General features: G+C 38.1%; 1 protein-coding gene across 15 annotated transcripts in view; it reads left to right on the top strand.

Moving 5' to 3' along the window:
* The first annotated feature begins 664 nt into the window (after positions 1-664).
* The window catches only part of LOC143029071 (uncharacterized), a 123,555-nt gene continuing 108,017 nt past the window's right edge, over positions 665-16,202 (top strand). For 5 of the 15 annotated variants that reach the window (XM_076191434.1, XM_076191433.1, XM_076191432.1 and 2 more), the window contains exons 1-3: positions 912-1,231; positions 4,558-4,706; positions 13,690-14,180. In XM_076191434.1, the coding sequence (XP_076047549.1) occupies positions 13,728-14,180 (453 nt within the window). In that variant the 5' untranslated portion in view covers positions 912-1,231; positions 4,558-4,706; positions 13,690-13,727. The other 10 variants (XM_076191424.1, XM_076191421.1, XM_076191426.1 and 7 more) reach the window with 10 other exon arrangements.

Raw genomic sequence — 16,202 nt, 5'->3', positions numbered from 1 at the left:
AAACGAGAGCCAATCTGATATCGTCACTGAGATTGAGCTAACCAGGCTAAAAAAAATAACCGACTCCGATTTCCATTCAAAATTTCGATTTAGGATTTTTGGAAAGCGAAGAAGGCACGCACATTCATCGAAGACGGAGTCTCGGCGAGCCACAGCGAAGGCAAAGAAGAAAATGCAGACTGGCTTTAGCAATGCAAAATGTTGATATGAAGGTTGTAAAACACAATGCCCTGGGATTCAAAATTGGGCAGAACACATTAATACAGCAATCTTGTTGCAGAAGCTCACCTCGTGAAAGTTTTCGGGAAACCAGGCAACGTCCTTGAGTATGTAAGTAATGGCGACATCTGGGTTTAAGGATCAACGGCTGTGTGAGGTGTGACAACGTGTGTGTTGTAGCCTTCGTGAGGTGTTTCGCGCCTCGTGTAAAATATCTTGCTGAGCGTTTCTGCCTCTGGACCCCAAGCTGACCCCATCACATTAAGACCGCCACAACTCTAAGGACGGTTTTAGGTGCAGCCGAATGCCATCAGTCGACCTTATTGACGCAACAACCAACACCTCCGTTGTTCAGGATCGAAGCGGCGAGGAGGCAAGCGTGCGAGTGCGGCTATTCAGTAAGGGTGAATTTCCGATCGTGTACGCTGACCCGATGAGCCTTACGGCCGCCTCTCGAGTTGCCGTTCGGGTAAAGGGTCCTCAGTTCACAAGTATGACGTTGGCGGACGGTCACGGTGCGAAGGCGCTGGAGCTGGATCACCCACGATAACTTATCTTCTACTCGAAGGTATTGATAAGAGCATTCCATATCATCTTTAAAACATCGTGCCGTGTTCGGTAGTGAAATTAGACCGATCAGTGTAGCGGTAAAGCTGTGTAGGCGTGATGCTGTTGGTGCTGTGTGTGTGAGTGTTTGGCTGTGGCGGCGGCGGAGGAGGAGGTGGTGTGGTAGTGGCTGTGTTGGCGGCGCTCCCGTTGTGGTCCTTGCCGCGCCGCCTAGTCTTCACCCCCTAGCCATCCTCCTTTCTCCTACATCGTACTGCACAGCTACGTTACAATGCAGTTCGTCCCATGACTGTACGTGTGGTGTGCGTAGCCTGCGAGTATCCGGTGGGGTGGAGCGGTGAGAGAAGACGCTGAACGACAGGGAGGGAGAGGAACAGGAGAAGGCACCCAAAATCCCGTGTGAGGCGACGATGGCTTTAGGGAGGGTGGAAGGGGAGGAAGAAAGGTGTGTTGTTTTGGTAAACCCTTCCCATGCTGCCCTGTATTTTTGTGTAGTGCTGTTTGTAGTTCTCCGTAGGAATGCCAGTGTCTATTTTGACTCGTAAATGTCGTTTCAAGTGGAGGGATTCTGTCAGCGTTCTTCTCTACTCAAGATTTCGGGCATTGCTTTGATGCCCGCTGGAGGAAATTATTGATGAATGACATGCCCTCAGTCCCGTGCCGCGGGAAAACCAGCGTGTTTTTATCGTCGTGGGTAATAACTAAGTGTCATTAATGCATTGTCAGACAAAAGCAGTCATTGAAACATATCAAGATGACCACTAGGAGAAAGTTATAGAATCACAAGTTCCATTTGTTAGTATTATAAAGTATATGTTGTACTTCTGTTGCAAAAGCTCTGTGTGCAAAAGCTTCATCATATATTTATGGATAAACAGTCAACATTATTTCATCAGGGGTATGTGTTCTTTAGATTTTAAGTATTGGTGTAGGCTTAGCATTCTGATGCATGATTGTAACAAATGTTATACTGTGGCAGAATATCGGCAGATTTAATTGTCATGCTCATATTGTTTTGAATTATGTGATGTGCATTTATAATTTTGATCAGATTATGTTTTTATTAGGTTATGAGTGAGTCAGACTAATTTCCCTATTGATGTAGGTCAAGTCCAATTAATTACATTATTATAATTGTGATAGTAACTTTACTAATTTAAATGTTGCCATAATTGGATTTTGGGGATTAACAAAGTACTTATGTTTTATGAAATTGCAAATCATTCTAATGAGTGCTGAAGTTAGATTCTAGTAGAATATATAGAAAGAATTAGTTCTACCAGGCTAATGTGTAAAACTGTCATACTTGAATTGTGTGTATGTATGTATGTGTATATATATATATATATATATACATATACATATATACATATACATATATATATATATATATATATATATATATATATATATATATATATATAATATTTTTAGCATCCACACCATGTATTTCTTCTTGCATTAGTGTACACTATAATTTGAAGGATGGGTAGGGTTTTGGAGAACATTTAAGACAAGAATCAGATATTTTAGTAAATAACTAAATTGGTTGGGTGAAGGTGTATCAGATTGTTTTGGTAATACAATTTAGGAAGAGTACTTGAAATTGTTTAGGTTGTAAAGTTCTGTAGTTTTGAGTGATAGATGAGAGATTATTACAGAAGTCTCATGTTTGCATCCATACAGTTTAAACGGGAACAGAGTACAAATCTTGCGTGAATGTTTTGTCATGTCATGGCTACTGTAGATGAATGTTGTTATTTTTTATTTATTTATTTATTTTTTGTATTTGAGACAATGCTACATGGTGTTTTTTACTATAACTTCCTACAGTTTTTGTAAATAAGGTACAGAATGCATTGTTAATCTGCCCTCTGTCATGGAGCTGTAAAATCTTACTGGTCCTGCTAGAAGTCATCCACTCAATATATAGTTGAATATGCAAATACACAATGTTTGCTTCATAAACAAATTTGATAATGATTTTTTTCAGAAGAAATCTTAATGGGCTAAATTCAAAGACCATGGGCAGACTGTATTTGCTATTTGATTCGTATAATTTCAGTTTTATTCATGCTTTCACGTGAGGTTTGGTTGAAGTTAGGAATAGATTCACATGATGAGTAATCCAATCCAAATTGGGCTCAGGAATGTATGAAGTTTATAATAGAGATCCCACTATATTTTATTTACATAACAGTAGTATACAAGGAATATTCACTTGTGAGGTATTGCCTCTTGTTCTCCAGTTATCATGCCTTGTTTTGAATTCATGTATGGTTCTATCTTGGGCTGTGTCATTTTCTAGGCTACTCCAGGAGCTTATGCATCTGTATGGCAAGTGTACTTTTTCACATCCTTCAGACATGTAGTCTTTGTCAACTTTCCTATGACTTTGTGATGCCCTCCTGTCTTAAATCAAAGGATCTCAATATCACTATCAAGTCCTATCTAATGATGGCAGGTCTAATGCTTCTTAGTCCTTCTCTGTATGGCTTATCTGCCAGGCTGGGAGTCATTTTGGTCTCTGCTCTGTCTGTGTGCTGCCAGTGCTGTACAGTCTCTGAAGATAATTGAAGCTGAATGTGAAATTTTTTGGCAATATGGGTATGTGTCATCTATTGATCTGTTGAACCTATCTTGTATGGCTTCAGTGTTGTGTGAGATCGAAAGCAAAATCTGCATAAGTGTTCTCCAATCTTTCTTGTTTATCACTTCTAATTGTTGTATAGATAGTGAAGGGTGACTAAGAATTCTGCATTTATTACTAACTGAAGCTCTTCCTATATACAGGGAAGAAGCTATATTCAAGGAATCTTGGCTCATTTTCTCCAATGATCAAACTTTGCTCTAAACTCATTCATGAGTTGGCACATCTGCATGGGAAACTCTCATGTTTCAAAAGTGTCCCTCGAACATATGATATTTCCAAACTGTTCCCTTGACCTTGAAATGCCCTCCTTTCTCAAATAAAATTTATTTACAGTTTGTTCATGATGGTGGGGTTGAGAGGGAATGGAGTAGGTAGTATGTTGGAGTAGTGTTCTGGAGTCTTATTGATGTGTCGAGGTGTTGGTGGGAATTCCACATGTGTGATGGATACTGTGGAATTTGTTTTGTGGATGATAAATATTGTATGCTGCACATTGTCTGGAAAGATGCAAAACATTGGTGTTTATAATCTATGGGTGTTGTCTATAGTATGTTGTACCTTGTTTTGTGTGATCTGTAGTTTGTGATGTATGTCAAAAATGGGAGCTGCCCATACTGGGCCAACATTATTCAGCATGGACATTATGTATTGTTTGTATGTTAGTGTATTGTTTAGTGTTATGTATGGTTTAGTGTAATGGCTGTGGTGTTGCTTGTTAGGAGTGTGACTGTTGGCTTGACTAGTGCTATAACCAAAATGTTTGTACAGTAGATATCAGCATATGTGCCTTTTCAAAGATTTAGTATCACATATTTTAGTGTTACACATACCTGCAAGTATATATATTTCATAAATGAATATACACAATGTAATTTAGCACGTATTTCTTGTTTTCATATTTTTTAAGTTCTTGAATCACTTTGTGTATTTTAGTGTGAGCAGTAGGGAAACTGCTGTTACTATTAATGATCAAATATTGTTAGGATTTATTAGTTATTGACAGACTTCACGTTCAGATAAACAACTTATCCCTTTTGGACTTAATAGTTCTGTCTTACTGCAGTGATTAATTAGAAAAAAAATCTGCTTTATTTATGCATTCCTTATTTGATTTGCAGATGGCTAGAGAAAAGTATGTTGCTGCTTGCCAGAGGACATGCATGACTTCATTTTTCTACAAATTATCAGCTTTTATGTTGATTACTGTAGGCTACTGGGGATTTTTTTGTGTGCATTGAATTATATCCTTTTCTTTTCTGAACTAAAGGTATGGGTGCTGTACTGTTATGTCTTGTATGTGCATGTTTTTATGAATATAGTCTTATCAGTATAGAAAAATATCTTGCAGGTCATGTATTCCATATTGAAAGAATTGAACACTATATGCCCAGTGTTATTTCAAGGTGCAAAATATTACAATATATTATATGGATTGTTGTTTAAGTGAAGAGGATCTGTGTATATTGTGTTCAGCAGTGTCTTAGAATAACATCCCTGTACAGGGTATTAACCACTATATTGTATGCAGTCAATATTTTAGAGATGTAGGTGATATTCCTATGGAGTAGAGTGATGCAGCATGCTTTTATAATTGGTGACTTCACTCAAAAAGAATGCTGATCACTTAACTTTTACTGTCCCACCATTTTGGTACCCTCCTTAATTATTATTTATTTATTTATTTTATATACTGCTACTACTACTGTAGTGACTACATGTGATATCATCTGCAAGGTGCTGGTTGTTGCCAATGGAATACTAATCGCATTGACATGATCATAATTGAAGGTGAATTATAGTGCAGTATCAGACAGAAAACCTTTTCACCAAGCAGATTTGACCGAGACTGCCATCATCAGTCATACAAAACTAAAGATGGTAGTAATATTGACTGAAAGTGGTGAATACATTTTCCATAAAACCCTGCCCCCCACCACCACTATCCTAGCATTTTCTGTTTGGTATTAATTTTAAAGGTTGGGTGTAAGTTCTCATACCTCCAATTTATTATGGCATTGGCTGAAGTAAAACTATAGTATCATTATTCATGAGGGATTAGTTTTAGCAGAACCTTTTGGTCAGTGAGATCCTTAAGTGTAAATTAAATTACTTGGCATTGTTTAGATCAAAATTCCATCTGTATATCATGGGGGAAGCAGTATATTGTAATATGGAAATCTTGATTAATGTAGATGTTCAGTATTTGATATTTACCAAAAATAAATTGAGAGAGGAGAGGTTAGTGCATATGTGTTCTTGTCAGAAAGAAGTGCAAGTCTTCATCTATAGATTATGGCTGATATTTGAATTAGCATGTATTTATGTTATACATTACATTTTCCAAAATGTTGAGGGGGCACAGGTCTAATAGCAGTCAAGAGATATATTATGATAGCTACTGAGCCTTGAGAATGGGAACAGTATCCAATAAGCTTTTTTTTGTGTAAGGAGAATAAATAACAGTTTAAAATGAAGAGCTAGTTGTGAAAGGCATAGGATTTTGAATGCACATACAATATTAGAAAGTTTGTTTGGATTTTTCCTGTGAGCTATAGATGTTATTATGTAGCATGGGTTAACAGTAAATAGAAATAACAAAGGAACAGTTTAAGAGAGTATTTATATTGTAGCATGAATATACAGTGAGATCCCCATACATGAATGGTTCAGTATACAAACAAAATAAGTAACTCAAGGTTTTTATGAACTAAAAAGAAAAATAAGCAGAATTTTGAGCAAATAGTGAGCAGAGTGTTTGCAATTTTATTTATATATTTTCCATTTTTGTATACTTTTATATGAAGTTTGCCCCATTCATATAATGAACAGGGCTCCAGAATGGATTGTTTGTAAATAGAGACCCCCCTGTATTTAAAAATAGACCAATGCTGGGTTCCTGAATGAGGTGGTCCTGTGAGATAGATGTCAGTGAAAATCATTTATTTCCATCTTTAGAACTCATCAATATCCTCAGTTCCAACTATACCCTACTTACTACTACAAACTGGTGACATAGAGAAACAGTACCACACAATTACAATAGACATTTAGGTCCAAAGTTTATGCTTAGAGATGTACGAGAGGGTCCAGGGACTCTTGCGAGCAGTAGTGGGGGTTTGGGTTTCCAGTTAGTGAGACTTGAGGTAGCAATTATTATTATCATTATATTTCAAAAATACCATTAACTGTGGAGAGTGTGGTGACTGAAAGGACTAGGAGGCTGGGATCTGGAGCTGAGAAATTAGATGGGCAGCAGCTCAAGTCACGCTAGAATCAGCGTATATGGTCATTCTCAAACCCGTGACATCCATCTTTCTTGGTGGGCAATGGCTGAAAAGTTGGAAAAAAAAGAATAATATAATGATGATACTCTAGGTAATATCAAAGTCATATGAACAGAAAGGAAAGTGGAATTTTAATGCACTTAAGATTTGTTGGTGATAACTTGTGCCCTATCCGAGACCATATCATATTGAAGAGATGTGGTCATACATGTGATTAGAGAGATTTAAAGAGGGCAATAGAAGGGATGGTAGAAGTTAAGTGATCAGCATTCTTGAGTTGAGATTATTCTTCATAAAAGAATGTTGCATGACTTGGGTTTGTTGGAATGTCACTGAAGTCCCTATGATATTGACTGCATAAAATTTATACAATCCATATTCTGCACAGGGAATTTTAATGCACTGCATTTCATCAGTTTGTTTACATACAGGATTTTATTGGATCCTGGAGAAGCTTAGGTTTACTGTAAACCGCTTCCATATAGAAGGGTACTTGTTAATGTATTCTGGCTAATGCAAGGTGAATATATTTAGCTGTCTAGTACCCCTTCTGTAGAAAAAGACTTGTTTCCATTAACCCCTTCTTACTTTTGGTGGGTGGGGGATACTTGTAGTAGTCTGTCTGATGATGACAATTTTATTCAGCTCTGGTACTCCTTGTTAAGTAGGAACTATATTAAGTAGCAAGAATGGTTTTGAAGAAGATATGGGTGGTATATGAGAGGTACAGGATGAAGAGTGTAAAAGCAAAATGCAAGATGATTAAGGCCATGTGTAGAGCTAATGTAAGATGGGGTAGATGTTTGATGGAGAATTTGGGGAGTTGTAGAATGCAGTGGAGGATAGAGAGGCTTTTATTGTGGCAGTGGAAGATGACAGGAAAATCAATGTAATGGGAAAGGAGAATGAGAGGACCATAGGATAAGAGGATATGCAAAGGGCCTAAAAGAGATGAAAGCTGGTAAGGCAGTAGGGATAGTTGTTACATGAAATGTCTGACAAAGTGAGAAGTTATAGTAGACTGGTTAGTGAGATTGTTCATTGTGTGCCATATAGGAAGCAATTGTTTGAGTGGTCTGGAGGAGTACACATATGGTTCTTTATTAGGGATAATCAGTCCATTTGAGATGAAGTGTGTAAGAAGTATAGTGGGAGTAATGAGGATAGATAAAGTGAAAAAGGAAGAGGTGAGGTAGAGAGCAGAGGCTGGGAAGAAAGGTGGCAGATAGGTGTAATCAAAGAATGCTGAGGTGGTTTGGGTGTACGCAATGAATGAGGGAATAAAGACCAGCAAAAAGAATGTAGAAAGAAGTGGAAGGAAGACCAAGAATAAGATGGATGGAGTGAAGGGGGCACTGGATGCAAGATGATGTCTTTCAAGGAAGGAAGAAAATGCAAAGATAAAGAGTCAGTGGAAAGTGGTTGTAAAGGGATGAAGAAATATTGCAGTTCTAAGGGATGTTCTTTTTATCTGCTCCATATGGTTTTCAATTGATGAAGGTGGGTTGTTTGCCATATAATGAAGCAATTAGGATAAACTAGCTCAGGCTGTTGGGCACAGCTGGGGAAGTACTGTGCCTTGCTGTAGGGTATATCCTCTGATCAGAACAGTGTAGTGAGGGAGAGTGATGACCCTTCATCCATGAGGTGCTATGATGGGAGAGACATGGATGGGTGTAGGGTGGGTGTATTCTCTGACTTGACCATCCCCCTTTAACCTCTTCAATATGAGTCAAATTCTCTTGTGCAGCATCGGATGCCAGGGGTATGATGAATGATACATCACAATATTTGTATTCTAAAACATAAAGTCACTGCTGTATTACTCATTCTCTTTCACTGAATAATAAGACATACATACATATACCAAAGGCTTTTTCCCCCTTACATGGGTGGTAGCCAAAAAGGAAAAGGCATAGAAATCACTCCCACCCATTTCATTTCCCATATATTCCACTCCCCTCCACCCTCCTCCTTCCCTCCTATCTTGGCACCTCCTGGTTGACGGGTCATCCACTGCCCTGGGTCAGAAGCAGTGTCGCAAGACACAGCACATCCACAGCAAGGCCGCTTCATAAATTTGGCGACCCCCCTCTCTGTCCCCTCATGCAGAAAACATTTTCAAGTCAGTTCACAGAGTGCAGGGGGTTACGTAGCTACAGCTACAAAATAAATATATTCAAGACACCAACACTGACATCCTCATATCCACTCATGCCTCATGACGCCTACGTAGGTGTCATCGTATTGAAGAGGTTAAAAGGGGAAGGAGGCCTTTTTGTATGTACAGATTGACCTCTCATTAACAGACATTAATTAGGTGTGTTTTCGCTGTGTTTTTGGTGCTGTTGTTTAGTGCTGTGCAATCACTATGCCACCCAAAAACCACTCCAAATCAATGGATTATTCACATCAATGGACACCGTTACCCCCCTTTTAGTCCATTAATAAGAGGTAGTACTGTATTTACCTATTTGTAGCATACAGGAAAGGAACAACACTTGTTGGGTTCTGTCTCCTATTCTCAAATTTTTTAACATACCAAAACTGAAATTAATGTATGGTTCCAACTTACTCTGTATCTCTGATTTCCAATTACAGTAAGTCCTCGTTATACGGTACATATGTGTTCCTGAAAATCTTACCGCAAATTAAAATTACCGTATACCGAACCCATTATAACATGTAATAATAGGATATGGCAGACGTACCTTCTCCCTGCTCTTTTCTCTTCAAAATAACTAGCGGATACTGTATCTGGGAATTTTTCTTAACGTAAATAGAATTGAGGGTAGTAATTACCAAATACTGTAACTGTGAATTTACCGGATAAAGAATTACCGTATAAGGAGGACTCACTGTATCATATTTAGATTTGAACTCTATTGTTTTAGCTTGGGCTAAATCACCCAAACTGTTCCACATATACATCTATATGGAAAACTGTTTCTTCACATCCTTTCAACATGTAAATAGTCTTTCTTAATTGATTTCCATGACCTCTTAAAGCCCTCCCATTTTTATTCAGGAGATCACATCTATCAATGCAATCTATCTCCTTTAGTGACCTGAACACTGTAATCATGTCACTTCTTTCTCTTCAATCTTTCAAAGTTGGCAGACCCAGTACCTTTAGTCTTTCCTTATATGATGGTTTTCTTGATACATATATGTACGAGTTTAGAATGTGTTACATCCCAAGCTGGAACCACATATGAATTTGAATCAGGGCATGATAATTAGAAAATATGATAATATCACTCCATTCGGAATCATACATGAACTTTAATCTAGGTATGATAGTGGGCAAGATGCAGGGATGACCCATCGTCCAGGAGATGCCAAGATAAGAGGGAGGGAAGAGGGGAGTGGAGATATGTAGGGGATGGAATGGGTGAGAGTGGTTTCTATGCCTTTGTTTTTTGGCTACCTCCCGTGTAGGGGGAAGAAAGCCTTTGGTATATGTATGTATGATAGTTTGAGAGTAAGAGACAGGACACTAGTGATGCTCCTTTCCTGTGTACTACTTGTGCATCTCCTTTTAAGGAAACTTTCTATTTGTATATTCAAGAAGTTTATGTCTTAATCTCACAATATGTTTTAATTTTGATAGTAGTTCGTTGAAAATACCTTTGTTGAAAATCTACTCAAGATTGGTACAATCCATCCAACCCTTTCTTCCAGTATATTATTTACTAGACAGGTCTGACACACATAATCTTTCATCAAATCTGAAGCCAATTTGGATGGATAGCCGGTTTGGCTTCAGATCTGGAAGATCATGGATGTCAAACCACTTCAGCTTCTACTTGAAAGTGATGTACTGCAAGAGAGGTCTGGGTGTGCGTTTACCTAGATCTTGAGAAGACCATCATCAAAATCCCTCACAATCATCTATTGTACTATGGCTTGAAGCACTATACTCACCAACATTAAAAGATCAAAGAGAAAGAGTAGACCTCTTAGTATGGGATAGGAGGACTTCAAGAAATTGTGCTCTCAAACTCAGAAAGACCACCTGTTTGAAAGATGTGAAAAATATAGTTTCCCAAACGGATATGTAAATTCTTAGAATAGCTTAGAGGAAGATATAAAACAGTCTGGAGCCATACATGAGTTCATAGTGAGGTATAATAATTGGAGATTAGTAGACACAATCCCATGACATAACTCTATTCATGTATACTGTAGCTAGATAAATGCACTAATTAGGTATTAGGGAAATACAGTTTATTGTGTGTGTATTTATCTAGCTGTAGTATACAGGAAAAAATGCTTATTGGGTCCTGTATTCTATTCTCTAATTTTTTTTATTGTATCTAGCCTCAAATTCTTGTACAGTTCCAGCTTAATCTATATCCTTCATTTCCAATTGTCATATTTAGATTTGAATTCATGTATTGTTCCAGCTTAGGCTGTATCACCCAAGTTATTCCAAATATTTATGTATCTGCATGGAAAACTATTTCATCACATCCTTTAGACATGTCATCTTCCTTAATTTGTTTGCATGGCCTCTTAAAGGCCTCCTATATTTAATCAAGAGATCTCTTCTGTCAATTGTAATCTATCCCTTTTAGTGATCTGAAAACTGTAATCATTTCGCCTCTTTATCCTCAATCTTTCAAAGTTGACAGACCCAGTGTATATCCTTCACTATGTGTGGGGACCATACCACTGATATGTTCTCCAGTCTTGGATGGATCAGGGTTTTAATAAGATTTTTCATCATCTCTTTATCCATATAGTGAAAAGCCACCATAATTTTCTGCAGCAGTCTGTATGTCTCGCCCATGATTCTGGTGATTTGTCTGTCAGGTGATGGGTTGTCTTTTATCAACACTTTCTCCTCTTTTGCTTTTGTAATGGGTTCAATTACCAAGGAATAGTTTGAAGATGGTCTTTTGCAGCTATTGCTCATTTCCAGTACTTTCCATTTTTTTTTTGGCATTGAAGAGAGAGGTAGCCTGCTGACCATTTACAGAATTATGAAAGGCACAGATGTCCTTGATAGAGAGGACTTACAAAATTGAGATAGGGGGAAATACAAGGGGACATGATAAGAACTCAAAAAGAATAGTTATAGAAGAAACCTGGAAAAAAAAAGTTATCCATTGGATATCAGGAACAAACAATAAAACAATAGTGTGTGCGAAAACTAAACCTTTCATTATTCTATAGATGGTCAGTAGGTTGCCTCTCTTCTTTGTTCCAAAGTCGGTAACTTCAATTTAGCCAGTCTCTCTTCATATGACAGGTTTGAAAGTGCTGGAGCCATTTTCGTGGTTGCTCTCTAGATTATTTAAATTTTCTTTATATTCTTTTTGGTACTGGATGACCATAATGTCGCAGCATACTCCAGTCTAGGCCTTATTAATGAGACTAATATTTTTTAATCATTTCTTCATCCAAATAGGTAAACACCACTTTTATTGATCTTAGCAAGTTATAGGATTCTCTGACAATTTTGTTTATTTGTTTATCAGAGGACAAGTCATTTAAGATAATTAGTCCCAGGTCTTTTTCATATCCCACTTTCTTTACCTCCTTAGTTCCAATTGTATATTGTCCTGATATATATATATATATATATATATATATATATATATATTTAACCGAACCCCATTATGCTATATTTCTTAATGTTGAAGTCCACTTTCCATTTCTGACTCCATTTCCAAACCTTGTTCAGGTCTTTCTGTAGTGATTTTCAGTCCATGTTGGTTTTCACTTTCCTCAACAATTTAGCATCATCTGCAAAGAAGCTCATATAACCTTCCACGTCATTATCCATGTCATTCATATAAATAGCAATCATTATTGGAGCCAATACAGAGCCTTGCAGGACTCCACTAATCACCTCCTTCCAACCTGAATACTTTTCTCAGTACTTTCATTTACTACCATGCAGGAAGTCCTCCATCCAATTTAGTAGGTTGCCTTGTATCCCTCCCATGTTTTCCAATTTTAAATAATTTTTTGTGTGGTACTTTGTCAAAAGCTTTTTATAAGTCTAGGAAAGCACAATCAGCCCATCCATCCCTTTCTTGTATTATATTTATTAGTCTTGAGTAAAAATAGATTAAGTTTGTGGTATGTGATCTTCCCTGTCTGCATGTGTGTGTGTGTATGTGTAGTTGTTATATACAGGATAATAGCCATGCTTGTTGGGTCCCATCTCTCTCCATTCCCCATGGTTTGTTCAGACCTGAGATTGTCCAATATTGTGTAACTTTTCTTTTTCTTCATGCAAAATATTCCATGAATCAGTAATTCCATATTGAAAACTGTATTTTTTATTGTGTGTGTGTGTGCATGAGAGAGAGAGAGACTACATTAGAGCCATGTAAGTAAATGCTTTACCATAGAGGAAGAATGCATTGACTGATCAGTTCAAGTTATGTCATAATTGAATACATGTGATAAAGACAAGCTTTAATGTCTTTGATGTAGGGATGTACCAATATGATTTAGGCAGTCTTATGATTTTATTGAGGTGAGAGTTAGCCTCTCAATCAAAAGTCCTCAAAGTATATAATTCAGTCTAATCCCTTGAACCAGGTGGTACACTGTACAAACTTTGTTCTGGTAAGTGCCAGACAACCTTGTTCATTTGAGGTCCTTGTAGATTGAGTGTTAATCATTCTTAATATAAGATTTAGGGTGGATGCTAATGGGTAGGGTCATGATTAGCTTTAATATATTTCTCAGATTATATTTTGATATGTGGATTGATTGAAGTAGAATACCATTACTTATGTCATAAATGATAAAAAATTAATTCTAAGTGGATTTTTTTGGTTCATCATATTTCACTAAGCATTGAACTTCTTTGTAATTGTTGTTATTGATTATTGTTACCTACCATATATTAATATTATCATTAATACTACTACTTCTACTTTTACCACTAAAATCACTCCTACTATAACTGCTACATAGTGTAACCTAGCTTTGCTTTGACAGGTCTTCTACGGCAGCTGTAGTGTAACAAGAGGCACATAATGTCTGAGCAAGATGGCAAGGCCATCACCGAAGAAGAAGTCTCTCATAGTGTGAATGATGAAGATAATAATCTTTGTGATGTAGACTACGAAGCAATGTCTGACAGGGGCACAGAAGCCACTGGCAATGTGTCAGTCAGTGAAGAATTGAACAACTCTAGTAAAAATACTTTTAGAAATAGTGTTGCCAAAACTCCAGTTGCACCTGCCACTTCCTCGAGATCCACAAGAAGTCGAGACAATCCTGAATTTGTTGCAAAACAGAAGTCCTTCATTGCCAAAATTCAGGCAGCTTCATCGGGATTAGTGGAGGGAATGCCAAACCGTCCAGAAACCCCAGGAGGAGGTAAAAGGAAAAGGGAAACCAGTGCCAACAATTCAGTTGGCACAGGTGGCAGTGGAAGTAGCAGTGCCAAGAGGCGCAAATCTGCTCGTACTGATGACAATGGCATGGTAAGACTTGTTTTATTTTTGTTGTTTCACTAAAGATTGAAATTTAGTACTGGGTGTGTGTGTGTATATATATATATATATATATATATATATATACTCCTGCTATTTCAAAGACCAGTGTTGTTTATCACATTTTCATTTCAGCAGTTGCTTCCAAGGGATGTTTATGTATGGATATGGAAGAAATTAATATTCTCTCTTTCCCTCTTTTTCTCTTTTGCTCCTTTTTTTTTATCTCATTTATTTTTTCTTTCCCATTTTCTCTCTCTCCCTCTACCTCTTCCTCCCCCTCCCCTCCCTCTATCACCCCCTCCCCTACCTCTCTCTCCCACCCTTACCCACACACACACACACTCTCTCTCTCTCTCTCTCTCTCTCTCTCTCTCTCTCTCTCTCTCTCTCTCTCTCCCTCTCTCCCTCTCTCTCTCTCCCCTCTCTCTCTCTCTCTCTCTCTCTCTCTCTCTCTCTCTCTCTCTCTCTCTCTCTCTCTCTCTCTCTCTCTCCTCCCCCTCTCTCTCTCTCTCTCTCTCTCTCTCACTCCCCCCTCTTTCTCTCTTTCTCTCACTCACTCTCCCCCTCCCCCTCTCTCTTTCTCTCACTTACTCTCTTCCAGATATTCCTAGTTTCTTTATGAGACTTGAAGTTCTTTCAGTGGTATTTTTTGTTATGTATGTTTTTATCTTTAACCTCATAGTCATGCATACTATTCTTAATCTAGAAAGGACTTGTGAAGGAATTCATCATATCCCTTGGTATTCTTCATAGGGGACTCATAGGCCTAACCCACACATTCTTTTGTCTACAACCATTCTTTTACCACAGTAAAATGACTTACCAATTACAACTTACACTATGTAAGTTTAATATGCTAACAACACCTGGAGGGACCAGTGATAATTACCTACATGTGGTGGTCCTGCAAGATAGAACAAAAGTGCTCATTTTCAAAACCCGTCAACTACGTCACCTCTGTCACTCAGGGGGTGGACACTTGGTTTCTGGACTGAGCCCAAAATGTCTATCAACTTCAACTATATACTTTATCTTTTTTCACTTGTGGAGAACTGACATCTGGCAACTGCTCTCCTTCCCATTCTACTTTCAGTCAGTGACATAAAAACACCCTCATGCTAATACAACACAGAAAACAATCCATAGTTCTCTCCTAGAGGGATTTTTAGGGGGGCCCAAGGACCATTACCTGCTGCTGTGGGTCTCAAGTTTTCCAATTTGAAACTTGAAGCAACAGTTGACAATATTTGAACTAACCTAGGGCTCTATGCATTATACATATTTTATTTTGTACTAATAGTCATGTTGGATTATATTTTTGTAAGGACCAACACTGGGTACCTGCATATTGTGGTCCCGCAAGATGTATAGCGAAGCTGCCCATTTTCAAAACCTGTCAATACCCTACACTACTTCAAGAGATGCCACCCAGAAGGGTTGACAGGCAGTCTTTGCACTGAGCTCAAGATCTCTCTCTATTAACTTAAACTATTTCTTACTCTTTTCTTTTTCACACACAGAGAGCTGACATCTGGCGTATGCTCCCCTTTCTCTACCACTTTCCCAATCACCCCTCGAAGTGGGTGATATAGAAACAGTCACACACTGATAAAACACAGACAACAATCAGAATTTTCTTCCCAGAGAGATTTGTGGGAAGGCCAAAGGACCATTGACAGCCACCGTGGGGCTGTGTGTTTTCCTCATATTGTAAAACAGTCAATGAATCAGTGGTACATATATATACCAAAGGCTTTTTCCCCCTACAGGGGGGGTAGCCAAAAAGAAAAAGGCATAGAAACCGCTTCCACCCATTCCATTTCCTATATATTCCACTCTCCTCTACCCTCCTCCCTCCCTCCCATCTTAGCACCTCCTGAATGATGGATCATCCCTGCATCGGTGGTAGCATTGATTTTCGCCTGCTGGAAAACCTACAGGCCAACAATGGCTGGCAATGGTCCTGAGATCCTCCAACAGATCACTTTAGGAAGAAATTTTGGACTGTTG

The sequence above is a fragment of the Oratosquilla oratoria genome, chromosome 10, assembly GCF_046742065.1.
Source record: "Oratosquilla oratoria isolate Oo_2021 chromosome 10, ASM4674206v1, whole genome shotgun sequence".
NCBI classification, from domain to species: domain Eukaryota; kingdom Metazoa; phylum Arthropoda; class Malacostraca; order Stomatopoda; family Squillidae; genus Oratosquilla; species Oratosquilla oratoria.
The sequence above is the reverse complement of the archived record's forward strand: the minus strand, read 5'-3'. Positions and strand labels throughout refer to the sequence as shown.